Source organism: Engraulis encrasicolus, chromosome 11 (assembly GCF_034702125.1).
Source record: "Engraulis encrasicolus isolate BLACKSEA-1 chromosome 11, IST_EnEncr_1.0, whole genome shotgun sequence".
In the NCBI taxonomy this organism is placed as follows: Eukaryota; Metazoa; Chordata; class Actinopteri; order Clupeiformes; family Engraulidae; genus Engraulis; species Engraulis encrasicolus.
Genome location: NC_085867.1, coordinates 32204531 through 32222219, shown reverse-complemented (window position 1 = coordinate 32222219; position 17689 = coordinate 32204531). Strand labels below are relative to the sequence as shown.

Sequence of the window (17689 nt, the reverse complement as noted above, 5' to 3'; positions counted from 1 at the left end):
GACAGTGTGAGTGTATAGTAAAACAAACAGCGAAATAGTTACTGTAACATTATAGACATGCTGTGCTATTTTACACATTTTTTTGGACACTGCCTGTTGTCCTTGTTTTGTAGATTGTCTCCCTACTTTGTGCTGTGTCCTGTGGATGTAAATAGGGACGGTAGATGGAAACTTAGATTGGCTCCTACTTCGGAAATATGCTGTGTATGTAAACAAAAGCAGTGTGTAGTAAAATATGCTGCACGCACAGCCTCTGCACTCACTGTTGTACTTGTTTTGTAGATCGGCTCCTACTTCGGCAGTGTGCTGTGTCCTGTGGATGTGAACAGGGACGGTGTGACTGACGTGTTGCTGGTTGGAGCTCCCATGTTCATGAGCGCAGAGAAGAAGGAGACGGGGAGGGTTCACCTGTTCTCCATCACACATGTCAGTCACTTCAACATCATCCCATGCTTTTTTAAAAGATATTTTTTTGGCCTATTTAGACTTAATTATGGACAAGACAGTATGAGAGGTAGTCAGAAAGTGAATGGGGAGAGAGACGGGGAGGGGTCGGCACAGGACCCGGACCGGGAATCAAACCTGGGTCAGCCGCATGGCAGGCAAGTGCCCTACCGGATGGCCATTGCAAGGCCCCAGCATCATTCCATGCTTTATTGAATCTAAATTACGTTTCTTTGATTTATTTGTAGGTCATGTAACAGTAATTGTACAGTCAGCTGATATTTCATATATTTTAGACTTTTGTCTATTTTAGGCTTCGTAATGGATTTTCAATGTAGATTCAGGAACTGCTGATGCAGAAGAAAGATAGCTGAGAGTGCTGTGTAGCGCTTGACAGAATTTGATCTTAAATCTGCACATTTAAAAGCAAATCTGTGGATTATTGCAAAATTAAAAATACATTTAATGCAGCTTTCCCCCCTTACCTAAACACAAGTTTCAAGTTTCAATGCTTTATCATGTAATACTAATAATGTCTATTTAAGGCTTCTAACAGGTTTTTGAAGCTGATTCAATAAATGTTTTACAAATACACTTTCTGAACCATACCTTGACCTCAACAATAATTGCATTGCATGTCCAGGGGTTTGTAGCCATTTTTTACTGTGTTTTACTGTGAAGGATTTGTAAGTGTGTGGATTCCTTACTCCCAACCTTGAGTCTGCTTATGTCCTGCACCTTTTCCGGGGATGTGCACAATTCTCAACCGTCAACTGAATTCATTCTTTTATTATTTATTACATTACAGGGTCTGCTCCATGAGCAGGGTCACCTGGTGGGTCCTTCAGGTGTGGAGAACGCCCGTTTTGGCGTGGCCATCTCCGCCGTGCCTGACCTCAACCTGGACGGCTTCAGCGACGTGGTGGTCGGCGCACCCCTGGAAGATAGCGGCCGAGGAGCTGTCTACGTCTTCTCTGGAGACGACACCACCGTGCGACTCAGACACTCACAGGTACAGCAAGTTCAAGTAAGGGGTGGGGGGACATGACATTAAACCTTTATCCAAAATGACCTAAGGCATTAGGACCAACCAAACATGGACCAACTTTTTGGGAAATGTTGCCGAGCAATGTGCAGAGATGTAGAAATAGTGCAGAGAGCTTTTCCATTGATATTCTGCAACATTGTTGGTTTCTGAACATCTTTGATCGCCTCTGGCAACTTTTTGCAATACGCTATTCAGAACACGACATTGCCCAAAAAGCTGCCCCGTGTTCCAGTCATTGGTTACATTTCTGATGCAGTGTAGGGTTAGGTGCCTTGCTCAAGGGCATTGCGGCAATTCAAAACCCTCTGAAATACAATGTACCACACGGTATGTGCATTAAAACCTATAAACTTTGATTGAACCCTACCTCTACCTCGTTTTTTGGTTAATGAAACAAAGTGTTTACACAAAGTACATTATTATTTTTCCAAGTTGATTTTCTTTTATTGTTTATTTCCTTCACTTTCTTGTATTATGGTAAAAGGCTATATTAATAAGGGTCTTGCGTACCTATATAAGTGATAGGTTTTCCTTTCCTCTTTTGTGTTTGTTTTTTCATTTTTGTTTTTATGGATGTGTTGTCAATAAACAATTAATCAATCAATCACACCGGGGCATGGCAGTATTACTGTCAAGTGGGACTGAGTCACAGTAGTCGTGTTTTTTTCCATATTAATTTTATATAAATGGAGGGTCCATCGGAGCTCTGTCCGAATGGTCAGAATTTGGTGCCACCCACGCCTCTGGTAACATGTCATTATCGTGGCTGTTGTTGTATGTAGAGAATTTTGGGATCGGAGGTGGACCCTGGGCTGCAATACTTTGGACGGTCTCTAGATGGCAGCGGTGACCTGAACAGAGACTCCATCCCAGACGTATCAGTGGGGGCTTATGGGAAGGTGGTCCAGCTTTGGTGAGTGAATGGAGTGAGACCAGCCAGATCTCTCTCTCTCTCTCTCTCTCTCTCTCTCTCTCTCTCTCTCTCTCTCTCTCTCTCTCTCTCTCTCTCTCTCTCTCTCTCTCTCTCTCTCTCAAGCTCTGTCTCTCTCAAGCTCTGTCTTTCTCTCTGTCTTGCTAGCTTTCCTTCTCTCCCTCTCTCTCTTTCGCACACACACACACACACACACACACGCGCGCGCGCACACACACACACACACACACACACACACACACAAATGTTTCATGTGTTACTCATTATTTCTCATTCACATCATTCACAATCATTGTCCTGTGCTTTTCGTCGTCAAGTTGTATTTCATCATTGCCACATATCTCTATCTCTCAAATATGACGCATTAGGCCCTTAAAGGCAATGACAGCGGATCACTGTGAAAAGGCCCTTTTCTCACATGAAAACAAACCAAGCCTAGATTCCATGCTGGGGCGAAGTGTGAGAAACAAGCGATGGCAGACGCACATTTCATAGTCCCCGAAAACACGGCCTAGAATGCCAAGCCAAGCCTTTCCATGCTTTGTTTGCCGTCAACCTCCTCCAGCATTCAAACAAGTGCTTAATTGATTGACATGGGAACACTTGTGTTGACATGCCTGCCCCCCTCTTCTCTGCCAGCTGTGTGGTATCTGGTCTGTGTGTGTCCAGCATCAACACTGACAGACTTAGCAGATTTTAGTGCTATCAAATTATCCTATTGCTCGGTAGACTTCTGTAAGAATATCTAGCCAAAAGAGTATCTATCTATCTATCTATCTATCTATCTATCTATCTATCTATCTATCTATCTATCTATCTATCTATCTATCTATCTGTCTATCCGTCTGTATGTCTGTCTGTCTGTCTGTCTGTCTGTCTGTCTGTCTGTGTCAGGTCCCAGGGAGTGTCTGAGGAGGCTGCTGAGGTCTTTGTACCTGTCTACAGTACGTCTGTCTGTCTGCCTGTCTGTCTGTCTGTCTGCCTGCCTGCCTGCCTGCCTGCCCGTCTGTCCATCTATCTAGTATCTATATATAGTATACAGTGTATTTATCTACAGTACATGTGTGAATCTGTCTGTCTCTGTGTCAGGTCGAGGGGCGTGTGTGTGGTGGCTGCGGAGGTGTCCTGTGTGCCTGAGCGTATCAGCATCCTCAATAGGACGTGTCCTCTGCGAGGGCGCCTGGCGTCCTGCTTCAGCGCTCGCGTATGCTTCACAGCCCAATTCAGGCCCAGGGCCCTAGCAGGGCCAGCGGGTAGGCTTCTGTTTTCAATCCTTTTTTTTTAAAAAAGTTTTGGGTTTTTTTCCTTTATTTGATAGGATAGTGAAGGTTATGACAGGAAGTGAGTGGGGAGAGAGAGATGGGGAAGGAACAGCAAAGGACCCAGGCTGAGAATTGAACTCGGGTCGCCCGCATAGCAAACGAGTGCCCTACTATTTGCACCACAGTAGGGCCCTGTTTTCAATCCTGATTGTGTTTTGAATGCTACAGTTCTTTCTCCATTGGTTTGCCTCATTTGTTGAAACTGAGATGACATTGTTATAACAATTATATAGGGTAATTTGGCCAAACACTCTTAAACTTCAGCACAGCATTTCAGATAGTTGGCAAAATGTCATGTCTCCCAAAACTGCTCATTCATATTTCAAAGCTAAATCCCTTACCCATATACATAGTCAGTAGCATAAAAATTGCATAGATCCATCCTTCTCAATTGCTTTGGCTCATTTTCATTCATTTCTGTTTTCAACTCTGATTGTATTTTGAATGTTAAATGAATGCCCATTATGAAACTCACTTTACCCAAGTCGACAACAAGGAACAAAGTTGGAGGAGAGAAGGAAGGACAACGGTTCAGGCCCAGTTCAGGCCTAGCTCCCTCACGATTTTATTTTGAATATTACTGTAAATGGCATTGTGTTCAATCAGGACGTTGTCTATTGTAATCTGTGGTGATTAGAGATAGATTGAGAGTACAGATAGATTGAGAGATTGATGGAGATTATTGAGATAGATAGATGATTTTGAGTTTGGGGAAATGATTTGCACCCATTGAATGTGTGAGTGAGGGAATAAGTGAGTGAGTGAGACCATTGCTTGATTCTCTTGTGTGCTTCACAGCACACTTCAGGCCCTGCTCCCTTATGAGGGCCAGTGGGTAGGCTTCTGTTTCCAATCCCAAATATGACGGCCAAATAGAAACGTCCTGACAATGCCAAAAACACTGAGTTTATTTTTTTTTTAAAAAGCTAGAGAGAGGAGAGAAACAAAAAAAAAATTGCGTCATACTTCAGCGATTTTCTCCCCCTAAAACATCCGTGACACTATTGTTGGACAACTCCCCAGTTGCTTTTCATAACTGTTTAAGCAGTTAATTTGTACATTCTTTCATCACTTGTTGTTTCTTTTACAGCCGTAACGTACACCATCGTGCTGGATGCCGATCTGCAGTCGCCCAGAGCCAGCTCCAGGGGCCTCTTTTATAACGGAGAGCGAACGCTGCAGAAAAACATCAGCGTACGCACAGAGCCAGCATGTGAGGAGCACACTGTATACATGCAGGTACCGTAATTCATTACCGCGTGTGTGTGTGTGTGTGTGTGTGTGTGTGTGTGTGTGTGTGTGTGTGTGTGTGTGTGTGTGTATGTGTGTATGTGTGTATGTGTGTGTCTGTGTGTCTCTGTGTGTGTGTGTTTGTGTGTTTGTGTGTCTGTGTGTATGTGTGTGTTTGTGTGTCTGTGTGTGTGTGTAGTGCTGTACTGTATGTCAGCTCACATCTGTCTCGTCCTTAGCCTCCCCAACTGCATCTTTAATCAGGTACCTTTACAGTGCAGGATCCAGAGTGAGAGGAGGAATCGAGGGAGTGTGTGTGTGTGTGGGTGTGTGTGTGTGTGTGTGTGTGTGTGTGTGTGTGTGTGTGTGTGTGTGTGTGTGTGTGTGTGTGTGTGTGTGTGTGTGTGTGTGTGTGTGTGTGTGTGTGTGTGTGTGTGTGTGTGTGTGTGTGTGTGTACAGTATGTTTGAACAGTGTGTAGTATTCATGTCCAAAAGCATATATAGATAGTGACTGAGCTTTTAGGTTAGGTTTCTTTATTTCTTTATTCATAAAACACATAGAACACATAGGACACATGACACCAACACAGAAAAACAAACAACAGTACAACAATAGAATTCACTCACAAGAAAAACAGTGTACATGCTCAGAAGCACTGGATGTCCTAACCCACTGCCCCTGACCCATCCAGTCCATACACGCCACAACACACACACACACTCAGTACACCCCCCCACACACACACAGCTCAGTACCCCCCCCCCCCCCCACACACACACACACACCGTCCTACAACCAACCACACCTTCACCCTGCAATAAATAATAGGTTACATCCATTCCATAATTAACATAAAAATAATAAAAACAGGGATACATTCATGTCTACATATCCCCCTCCCAGCTTTTACCCTAGCTTCCATCCCCACCAACAGTACCAACACTAGCTGCAGAGGTCCATTTGGCCTACATCTACTGTAGACCTAACTGATACCAAATAGCAGAGTTCGGGTGTGGAACGATAGTAAACCTCCCTCCCTAGCCTCATACAGAGAGCAATAGCGACTGACCTACGGTATCGGCCTAGACCTTCAGATCAGTAGTTTCACGCCTGTGGCTGGCGGTGCGGGACGACATCTGTTATCCTATATAGGCATGCATGCACTGTATGTGTATGGAGTATACGGTATGTATATCATTAATATGTATGCAACGCTCATTTACATTTTCATATGAAACTGCTTTTTGAAGCGGCTTTGGAATTAGTTTTTTTGGTCTCACGCATACCATGAGATTTAACCATGATTAATCACTGAAAGTTATTGAGCGATTGAGATTTTGTATGTTTGTTCACCCCTAATGATTATATGTGTGTGTACTATGTACAGTATATACTAAACACAATATCTACAGGTGCAAAAGAAGTTTAACAAACATGTATTTTTCTGTTGTGCAGAACTCTTCCGACTGGGCGACTATGTTTGCTTTACGAGTGGACATTGCCCTGCAGGAGACAGACTCCAGGGCAGTTTTAGATGTATTCGCTTCAACTGCATGGGACTTCTTCGTAAGTGTAGACACTGGAAAAGAAACCAGCACAATGTAGTGGAACAACAGATTGACACCTGGCATTGCTTATTCCTGCAATTCCCGTTTTATTTTTCTCACATCTGTCTTTCTGTCTGTCTTTATGTTGCCCTCAAAAAGACGTGAAATTTTGTCAAGACTGTATGCTAATAGTAAGTAATAGAATAGTAATAGTAATAGTATGCTAATAATAAGAATGCTAATAGCATGGGCAATCCCACTCAGACAATATCAAAATATACTGTATACTTAACATATTAAAACCTGCTGTTGTTTATCAATGTTGGATGGTGTTGCCAGGGCCCAGCTTTGGAACTCATGTCAAGTCAAGTCATGTCAAGTCAAGTCATGTTTATTTGTATATCACATGTAAACTCAACACAGTTGACCCCAAAGTGTTTTACAGACATAACAAAGTATTAAAATGTACAGAAAACAGTAAGCAGTATTAAATAATCCTCTGTCCTATTGTCTTTGAACACATGGAACAGATGCCCACATTCCACTGTGTCCAAGGCTACAGACCCAACCTCATCACAGTACACAGACACATTCATTCATTTTATTCCAGAATTCCCATAGTGTCTTCTGTCAGGGAATCCTGGTCAAAATGGCAGTAAACAAAAAGTTCCAGACACAGACAAACACAGTTACAGTAACACATAATACGGAAAATAAACTTACATAAAACAATACACTTACATAAAACAAATGATAAGCATAGCCAAACCCACATTATGTCAAAAATGAGACAGCCTTGGAATAATTCAACAGTAGGCTACATCAGTGCAACATGGTTGCTGTTAACAATTACAAGATTGCAGTTACTATACCGGATAAAAATGTGTTGCACAATAACCCAAGAAAAGAAACAAAACAGCAGCAATTCCATTCTGCAAGCAGTGTCATGTTTCCTACTTGTTTGAAGAATAATCTACAAGACAATGATCCACAAAACACGGTTATGTATGTTATTTCTTGCTTTTTAGATCCCATTTTCTAAAGACTGCGGCCTTGATGGTATTTGTGTGAGTGACTTGCAGTTAAGGGTGAGGAGAAGTGGAAAGCAGCAACGGTAGGGGAAAATACTCAATACTCACCAAAATACTCAAAATACTCATAACTGATCTGAACTGAACTGAAAATCTTCATGAATGAAAAGTCAAATGTATTCAAGCTTCACAAAACAGTCCAGTTGCTTGCATCTTCGCTCTACTCACTACGTACAATGACTATCATCAAATTGTTCTAAATTGATTCTTCATAGACAAATTTATGTACAGTGTTATACAGTACACTCTGTATTGTGGTATCAGAAACATCAGACCTACACAAATAATATTTCTCATTTTCCTTCCCAGCTCCTCTCCTATGTTGGTGAGCCATGAGTACAGAAGACTGTCCTTCACCGTGTCAGTGTCCAATAAGGGACAGAATGCCTACGGTGCCAGAGTTCTAGTCACATACTCCAAGAACCTCTTTTACGCCTCTCTCTCACAGCCGGTGTGTACCTCACTTTCTAGCTCATGTACTGTACCAGAGAGAGTAGAGAGAGATGTTCCATTGGCCCATTGTTTCCGGGTTCTATAATTGCAAGGGGGAGGGGGGGAATCCCCCTTTAGGCAGACCTAAGGACTGTTCTATTCAATGCTAGGAGTATTATGACATGTCCCTTTAGGCAGACCGGAACCTGGTCACGTTAGGTGCCCATAGCAACCTATTACAATGGCATATCTCTATATACTTAAAGAATCTCTGTCTGTGCTGTACATGGTCATGGTGCCAACAATTATTATAGTATACTGTAGATTGGTGGCGAGATGGGTGCGCTCAATTGCAAATGGGGGGCAATGGTCTATTTTGTTTTCTGATACGTTAGCAGGCTTATGATGAGGTCAAGGGGGCATTGGAAAGCTTATGATGAAGTGAACGGGGCATTTGTTAAATAAAGGTTGAGAACCACTGAGCTAGCCAGGTGCCTAGGTTGCCATTGTTATCCCTTTTACTTTTTGTCTGTGTCTGTGTGTGCGTGTGTCTGGGTACGTTTGTGTGTGTGTGTGTGTGTGTGTGTGTGTGTGTGTGTGTGTGTGTGTGTGTGTGTGTGTGTGTGTGTGTGTGTGTGTGTGTGTGTGTGTGTGTGTGTGTGTGTGTGTGTATGTGATTTCAGAATAGAACCTCTGAGGTTGAATGCACATTGTCAGGAGAGTCCAAAACCCTGTTGTGCCAAGTAGGCTTTCCAGCCCTCCGAACAGACCAAACAGTGAGTCAGACACTGTGTGTGTGTGTGCGTGCGTGCTTGCGTGCGTGCGTGCGTGCACATCTGTATCACAATCTCTTGTCCTCTGTCGTGTGTGTGTGTGTGTGTGTGTGTGTGTGTGTGTGTGTGTGTGTGTGTGTGTGTGTGTGTGTGTGTGTGTGTGTGTGTGTGTGTGCGTGTGTGTGCACGTCTGTATCACAATCCCTTGTCGTCTGCCGTTGTTGTGTGTGTGTCTGCCTTTCTGTCTGTGTATGTACAGTATATGTGTGAGTTTTCGTTCTGTGACTACACCTCTATATCTACTGTAAATTGTTGTCTACAGGTGACCTTCAAGTTAGTTTTCGACTTCAATACTGATCAACCAGAGAAAGAGGTTCTGGTCATCTTTGAAGTCCAAAGGTAAATGCTTGGCATCGAATTCCTAATGGTCACATGCAACTGAAAAAAACAACAACTGGAGATTGCAGAGAATGGGCAAGGCCTGAAATGTTTGTCTCTTCATTATACTCCTAGATTTTTTTGCAATTTTGTCAGCATTAACACATTGACTACCAGCGGTGTTTTCAGAATCATGTCGTAGACTCCCAGCGTTCTAAACCATTTTTAGGTGTTTTTTGTACAGTCATAGGCCTAGTATTATGTGATAGGGCCACCGAAACATGCTATGGCTCATTTGAAAGGTGTCGGCTCGCTCCCACTAGCCAGACTATCGGTCCCACCGCCATATAACGGAGCTAGTTATTTTTTTAATGTTAGTTTTTTGTTTCTAACCCTAAACCTAAACCTAACCCTAACCCTAAATTGCTTGTATGTGGCAGTGTATGATAATACGTGAAATATAATCGGGTCGGGTGGGACTACACGTCCGGGAGTGATAGAAACACCTGGGACTGCACGTCCGGGAGCGATCTCAGTTGGGAGTGTCCATCTACCACCGCATGCGTGCTACTGTTTACATAGCAATGCTAGCTTCACCGACAGTAGCAGCCAGCTTCTCCTGTTCACTACGGCGTCAATTTCATCATGGGGGTAATAAAAGAACAAAATGAAGAATCCGACTTATCTGGTTGCCGATCAAATCCGAGGTAAGGGTAATAATCCGATCACAGTTCACAATGTGTAGGGCGGTAGGATCTGGCCAAGGTTTGCATTATTCTCCAGGTGTGTTCAGTCGAAGTGAAAGTGTTGTCTTCTGTACTAATTATTTTGTGAAGCATATTATAAAGCGCCATAGAGTGGACGCTGACTGTAGCCTATTGTAGCACTAAGGAAACAACATACAAGCATGATCCTTGTGTTTATAAAGATGACAGCATCGCAGACACTTGTGTAGGCTACACAGAGGGCGCAACAGTGACGTAACCGACGCAGACCAACAGTTCCATACAGTAGGCTACAGTTATGAAATATTGTTGTGTTGGTGCCGATCCTGGAGTTGTGATTAAAATGTCCAGATGATGACACAAACTTTTGACTGTCATCTATGTCTGTTCTACTTATCACAGAGCTCCCAAAATCACACACAATAAGCATGTAAGTGTCTAATTATGAAATATGCAATAAAAACTCAAAAACGGGTTTTCCAGTTTTGGGAGCCAACGCATGGGAAGTAAAAACGGGTTTTCCAGTGGTTTGGGAGTCAATGTGTTAATACACATACAGTAGTCCGTCAGTCATGTGACATAGCTCTACCTCTCTACCTCATTAGTTATTTTCACCTGCAATTGTTTGGCATGCCCTGCTGAAGACACTAATCAAAATGAATAGGCATGTAGCCAGAATTTAATAAAGACTTAAAGTGATGGTTCGGAGTAGATTCACCATAATGCCATTGGAACCGTGACATCCATTCAGTAGTGCCCGGCAAACTATTCGAAATAACCATAAATAACTCGGTAACTCTGCTAATGTTCGCCCGGCCAGAAAACACTAAGGATGGACTACTGGATGGATGTCACGGTTCAAATGGCATTAGGGTGAATCTACTCCGAAACATCACTTTAATAAGGAGTGCCTCTGTAACATGATCTGTGCTAGTTTGCCATTTGAGCCCTGAACCCGCCACCTACCAGTCAACACATCTACTGTATATGCGGTTAGTCTCTGAAATGGATTTGTGAAATTAGGGTTGAGGGTTTTCTTGCTTCTCATGGAATGTACCAACTAAATCATTACACAGTAAAAAATAAAATGGTGTGTCAAAAGTACAGATTAAACTGATATAACTTCAGATAGAGTATTTCCAACAGTGTGGGAATGGAGTCATCTCACTCTGGCAGTGGAGTCAAAAGCCAGTGTCAACTAGCTACGGGTGGCCAGTGTCATTGCAACTCTACAGTGAGATGATTACCCACTCTACAGAGTTGGTGTTGACACTATGCTGAGAAGAATTGACTCTGACAATATGACACTGACCATAAAGGGAAATGTACAACATTTTTGAATGGTATCAAATGTTTTGACACCACATTTTTTTTTACTGCTGTACTCTGTGGAGCACTACAAGAGCATCAGCATATTTCTTGATCTTTTTCTGTTCATGCTATTGCAGTGAGAGTGCAGAGGAGAACCCAATGGACAACAAGGCAACACAAAGAATTCCTGTGCTCTACGACACAGGCATAATTTTAACCAGGTATGTTGGTACACATTAAGCAGTGCAATTGTTTTGAGCCATTGTTCTGTCGTATGGTTATGACACAAGCATTTTACTGTAAGGTAAGATTTGGTACTGTGATTTGGTCAGTGTAAGATATTTAAGTTAATGACACTATATCAATATTTTGTAAATATCAACACTGGAATGTGAAAAAATATTGAGCACTGATGGTACCTGAAGCAGAGTTGGCGGATAACCATCTTGCTTTTGAGTTGAAATTACACTGACCATCTGCAAAACAATTTACACTGACTTCAGTCTCTTGTTAGTCTTTGACTCTCCACAGTGTTGTGCTCTATCTGGAGTTATATACGTTTATTCTGGACCATTTTTTACTGTGTGGTGGTGGATAGTGGAAGAGGTACAGCTGTAAATAACTGTTCATATTCTTCTGTTGTTATCAGTGAAGCGGACATGTCATTTTACATGGTTGAAAATGAATACACAACAAAGAGTAAAATAAAAACTTATGAAGACATTGGCAAAGAATTCAACTTCACCTACAAGGTAAGTGTACATGTAAGGGGTAGTTCTATGGCGTGGTATTGCAAAACTAATCAACCTGTACTGTATTTGCAATATACCAGTGGTGTATTTATTTATTTTTTACTGCAAAATAACATCAATTACTAGAAATGCACTCAGAGAGTGCAGACCTCCACCAAAGAAGCTTTCCAACAATGGTGAAGAATCTGGTAAAAAAAAAAAAAAATCCTGGTATTCCTAGTATGATTAAATTTTGGTGGTGATCCGGATCACGATCTAGATCACCACCAAAATTAAATCACTTATTCCTTTTGTCATCTTCAACAACTTCACAAAATGTCATCAAATTTAACCACTTATTCCTTTTGTCATTTGTCGTTATCCTGCTGACAGACAGAGAAAGAAACAGACAGACAAACAGACAAACTAATGCGATCGAAAACATAACCTCCTTGGCAGAGGTAATAAAAATGTGTCCACAAAGGCAGCAAGTGACGTTATGAAATCTGACATTACTTGTCCCAGCACAAATCTTTCAAGTCGTATTTAGTACTGAATAAATAGACTATTTCCCCCCCCTAAAATTCACTGCATTGGTCTTCCCTCATGCTCAAATGAATGGCATGTGTGCATGTCAAATAGGCCTAGGTCTGCTGCAGTTCACACAGAAAGTAGGGCCTATGGGCAAAGACTCGGTCTATCAACGGTCTATCAATTAACCTTATAGCTCTAGTCACAATGTCATGATGCAGGACTGGACTGGGTCCAAATAACGGCTATACACCGCATTCCACATTATTACGCAAATGACATTTTTCGTCGTTTCCCCAAATAATCAATATAAATGACATTCATCATAATTTTAAAGTCATCAGTCATCATTAAAATAATAAAAAACTTAAAATGCTCTGTTCCAAATTATTACGCAAAACAGTTTTGTAGTGTTGTAATCAAAATGTATTTCTTTTTTCCCATTTACATCAAAATTGTTGAAATTTGGTGCCTTCTAAATTACATTTCAATGTTAAATACTTGGTTATAAACTCTTTGCCTTAGTTGCTGGAATGCTGCTCTTAACTTTGAAGTCAATGGATGTGGCATTGCATGGAGTTATGGAAGCCCAGATATCCTTCATGCTTTGCTGTCCCCTGTTTTTGTTTGTTTGATCCGGTGACCCACACTTCAATCTTCAATATACCCGTAGATTTCCATGCCACGTTTAGGTGCTTTGGTGGTATCGACATTCTAACTCACCAGACATAACATCCCATTCATTTTCAATGGGGGTTTATGTCTGGTGATGAATTATTTCTTAATTATTTCTGATAGTCACATTCATGATATTAATGCAACATAAATAGCTGTGGTCTAATGGTTAAGGAGATGGGCTTTAGATCAGAGGGTTGTAGGTTTGAATCCCTCCCGACCTCTCCCATGGCTGAGGTGCCCTTGAGCAAGGCACCTAACACCACACTGCTCCAGGGACTGTAACTAATAACCTGTACTTAAAATAACTGCCAGTGGCTTTGGATAAAAGTGTAAGCTAATATATAATAGCATAATGCAATGTAATAAAAACATTGAACGTTTTGTTAGCACTATACTATCAAAATCCTACTTTTAAGACTAGATTAAGACTCTAGCTGAGCTATGTCTGTGCTAATTCCTCATTAAGGTTTCCACAGGAAGCTTCCCCGTCGGCCGGGTACATTTGACCATCTCTCTGCCAGTCAGAACCTTCTCAGGAAACCCTCTTCTGCACATGACTGGGGTGACAACACAGCCTGTAAGTTAGTCTCTGGCCAAACAGGTTCACCACAGCCCCTATATGCAATAATACACACAATGCACAATGATACACACACTTACTAAAGGTTAAAAACAGCATTTGATTTTGAATGTTGTGCATTATGACATCTTTGTTGTAAGAAGAAGCAACTATTATAATGTATGTTATTATTATAGCACTTTTTTTTTTTACACGTATCGTTAGTATTTGACTGCAAAGATCAAGGTGGTACCATTACATTCTCAGAATGAAATTAAACACAGATATTCACATGCCAAAATATTCATTTAACATTTCTCTCTGTGTTTTATTTGTGCTAAAACATTATTCTTGAGTATAATTTTTTTTTTTTACCATTTCCTAAATAAACATCTCTCCAGTTACTCCGAAGTCATGACTCATGACCTTTTCCCCCTTATCGTAGCCAGGTGATGTGAGCTGTGAGGAGAACGTGGTGATGCGCAAACTGAATGTGGGAAAGAATCTCCAGTCACCGACTTTCATCAAAGAGTCCTTCAAAGACATTCCTACTCTGGTTTGTTTTATCATATAGAACATTCTTGAGCAAAAGCGTAGAATATCAACAGTATATCTGCTGTACAAATAATTAATCATTGTTGTTAGTAATGCATTGTTTTAAACTTTTTAAAGGGACACTGTGTGAGATTTTTAGTTGTTTATTTCCAGACTTCATGCTGCCCATTCACTAATGTTACCTTTTTCATGAATACTTACCACAACCATCAAATAAGTATTCATTATGACTGGAAAAAAATGCACTTTTCCAAAAATAGCAATTTTTAGCTGCAAAGTGACTATACTTGGACCATACCAGAAAATATTTGTTTATTACTTAGTAAACTTTCGTTTAAAGATCAAATTTGGCAATAGGCAGCCCAGTTTCAATGAGCAGCATAGTTGCAGTACCTTTTTTGACCATATCCTGCACAGTGTACCTTTAAAATGAATTTAGTAACATGACAGCTTCTTTTTGCAGGACTGCAACACGTCGGAATGCCAGTCACTCACGTGTGTTCTCAGAAATGTGTCGACAAAGAGCCACTACTCTGTAAATGTCACCACACGGATCTGGAACAGCACCTTTGCTTTAGTATGTCACATTTTTAAGTCAATAATCACTTGAAATTGAATAAGAAATGGTGGTTCATATCAGCAATTTTAAAATCGATGTAAATACCTTCGGAACTTTTCATTTGGGGTCAATATTGTATAATATCTTTATTATTCTTTTCAGTTATTGAAATGGAATAGCCTAATCATGACATTGTGAAAGAGTGTAGAGCGTGCAATTTTTTTGTATCCCGGACCCTTTGTGTAGCAGTGTTGCTTGCTACTTCTCTCCTTGCGGATAACCGTCGTCCTCTCCTCTGCTGTACCCAGGCGTCATTCAAGGCCGTGTCTGTGAGTGTGTCGGCGCATATAGAGAGTGACAAGCCAGACCTGCTCCTGATTACAGACCCGCGCCATGAGGTACACCAGCAAAACACATACGACCCACTTCTGCAGGACTAAAACACATTTTATACATCTGTATATATGTATCTTTGTTTTTTTTTTTTTTTAAATCAGAGGGGATTTGAACAATAAACGTCTATATTACTGTGGGAATCTGGTTTTACGGTTGGGCTGGGACAATGAGACTTTGATGGTGTTTGAAAGCCCTGAACAAGCCTAGTGCTTCATGAAAGTGGAGCTTAATAAGATGCAGTAAAAGTTTGGTGCAGCCCTTGTGGAGACTGTAAAGAGGAAACCAAAAAAGAGGTGCTACACTTGTCAACAGTGAATTTCAATGTGCTCTTCAATGCATAGTAATGCAAGGACCATATTGGTTCCATAGCAGTAGCACCATGGTAATATCAGGGCATAGCGACGTCAGCTGTGCGTACAGTACTAAAAGATCTGACATTGAGGTACAGTTACAGTTGTTGCTCCACTTAATGAAGATCTAATTTAGATCTAATATAGTTATCTCTCTCCCATTACTAAAGACACCATGAGCCATTCGTTTGAGCAACCATTTATTTTTAAAATGATTACAGAGTATCTATCATTCAGTCAGTATCTACTGTATAACAAACCTTTACCCATGTACAATGCAGCTAGCTAGTGTTTACATTATGAAACACCATATTTAGCTCTCCTGTCCATAAGGGGTGGCTGTTTATTATTATTATTATATTTCTCAATGGAGATGGCCTACCTGCCTGCCTGCAAGAAGTTGTATTGACTCTCCAGCAGGGCCATTTAAAGGTATTTGGGGACCCTAGACAACGAGGGACTTGGAGCCCTTGGCTTAGCCCAACCCGCTTCCTCATGTCAAACTTTTCATGCGGGAGGACCACCCAAAAGCAATAACACTTTTCGGTCATTGAATTTGGGCAGGTGTATGTTAGCACACTCACAAAATTCACAAAGTCATGTGAATAGGTACACATCCTGTCATTTCCAAGGGGGGGGGGGGGGGGCTTTCAGCTGGGGCCCCAGGCAATTGCCTTGTGTGCTTGCCTGATTGTGACAGGCCTGTGCTTCATTGCATTTCTCACTTCATTGTGTGTCTCTACAAAAGGTGACGGTGACAGTCTTCAAGTCTGGCAGGAAGGCGGGCGTCCCGTTCTTTGTCATCGTGGGAAGTGTCCTCGGCGGCCTGCTTCTTCTGGCCATTGTCACTTCGACAATGTGGACGGTATGTTCTCTTGTCTGTGTGTGTGTTTACTGTAAGTGTGTGGGGCTAAGACAGTTTATAATATGAACATGTGTACTAAATAAGACCAGATATTTTATTTATTATTGTCTCTCCCTCCACCAAACAACAATGCTGCTTGTTCTCTTGTGACCAAGTCAAGAAGACAACGGAGGGCACACAACGGGGTCAGTTCTCCCAGGCCCAGGCAGAGGTGGGGCCCCTCATCATATTGTATGTATTGGATGGGGTGGCCCTTCAGATGACTTTGTCCTGGGCCCGGGCAAAGCTGTCAGCGGCTCTAATTGTGGCACATACAGAAAGTGTAGTAGCTCTTCACTATTATATTATTATGTCAGGAATGAATAACCGTCTGGCAATGCTTCCATAGGGTTCCTTATGTCGGATTTTCTAGGTCCATCACATTGCTGTCTTCGTGATGTTATGAGGATGAGAGATGGGTCATGATAAGGTCGTCTTTTTTGAGATAGTGCTTTTCAGATACAGCACATGTCACACGGTCTGCCTGTACTGTATGTCATGTCCGCAGCTTGGCTTCTTCAAGAGGAAGCAGCCGAAGACGACAGTCGGGACGAGGGGAGAGAGGGAGAATGAGACAAACTGACGCGTCACACGGAACGAGGGGAGAGTGGGAGAATGAGACGAAGTGACGCGACACACAAGGAGAACATGCCAGGGGTTTCCGGGAACGGGTGAAGAGGAGTTCAAGACTGTCTGACGCACCACACCCTGACGTGCCAGAATAATGGGAGATGGAAGAAGGGGCTTCTGTAGGAGCAATGTCGCCAAGCCAAGTGACAACCGTACAATACATTTATTTCTTTAGTACTATAAAGGCAAACTGAGTGGTTAAACTCTTGTAAAGCTAATGCCTCTTTTCCACTGCCGGTTTTCTGGTAGGCCTACAGCTCGACCAAGCACGGCTTGGCCGTCACTTTTTGCTTTTCGAATAAGCACGACATAGCTCAATCATTGTTGCGAGTTGCGCTGTAGGCCTACCAGAAAACCAGCAGTGGAAAAGAGGCAATAGTGTATCATGACGTGGAACATGGAAAGGGTTGGGAATCCATTCTGTCTGTGGAACACTGTAATTAAAATAGTCATTTACCAGCATAGGAATGCCATAGCTATTACTTTACTCAGGCCTTTTAGTAATTCGGTAGGCCATGACTTCATTGCCATTCCAATGACAGCAAATTTATAACTGGGGGGG

At 41.9% G+C, this 17689-nt stretch overlaps 1 protein-coding gene across 1 annotated transcript in view; it reads left to right on the top strand.

Moving 5' to 3' along the window:
- Positions 1–17689, top strand: part of LOC134457729 (integrin alpha-2-like) — a 32610-nt gene extending 14921 nt beyond the window's left edge. The window contains exons 14-31 of the mRNA XM_063209705.1: positions 283–426; positions 1253–1456; positions 2275–2405; positions 3513–3676; positions 4836–4984; positions 6433–6543; positions 7553–7638; positions 7925–8066; positions 8731–8823; positions 9143–9219; positions 11372–11455; positions 11884–11986; positions 13641–13751; positions 14179–14289; positions 14752–14865; positions 15156–15245; positions 16342–16458; positions 17006–17689. Of these exons, the coding sequence (XP_063065775.1) occupies positions 283–426; positions 1253–1456; positions 2275–2405; positions 3513–3676; positions 4836–4984; positions 6433–6543; positions 7553–7638; positions 7925–8066; positions 8731–8823; positions 9143–9219; positions 11372–11455; positions 11884–11986; positions 13641–13751; positions 14179–14289; positions 14752–14865; positions 15156–15245; positions 16342–16458; positions 17006–17080 (2106 nt within the window). The 3' untranslated portion in view covers positions 17081–17689. The remainder of the gene's footprint in view (positions 1–282; positions 427–1252; positions 1457–2274; positions 2406–3512; positions 3677–4835; positions 4985–6432; positions 6544–7552; positions 7639–7924; positions 8067–8730; positions 8824–9142; positions 9220–11371; positions 11456–11883; positions 11987–13640; positions 13752–14178; positions 14290–14751; positions 14866–15155; positions 15246–16341; positions 16459–17005) is intronic.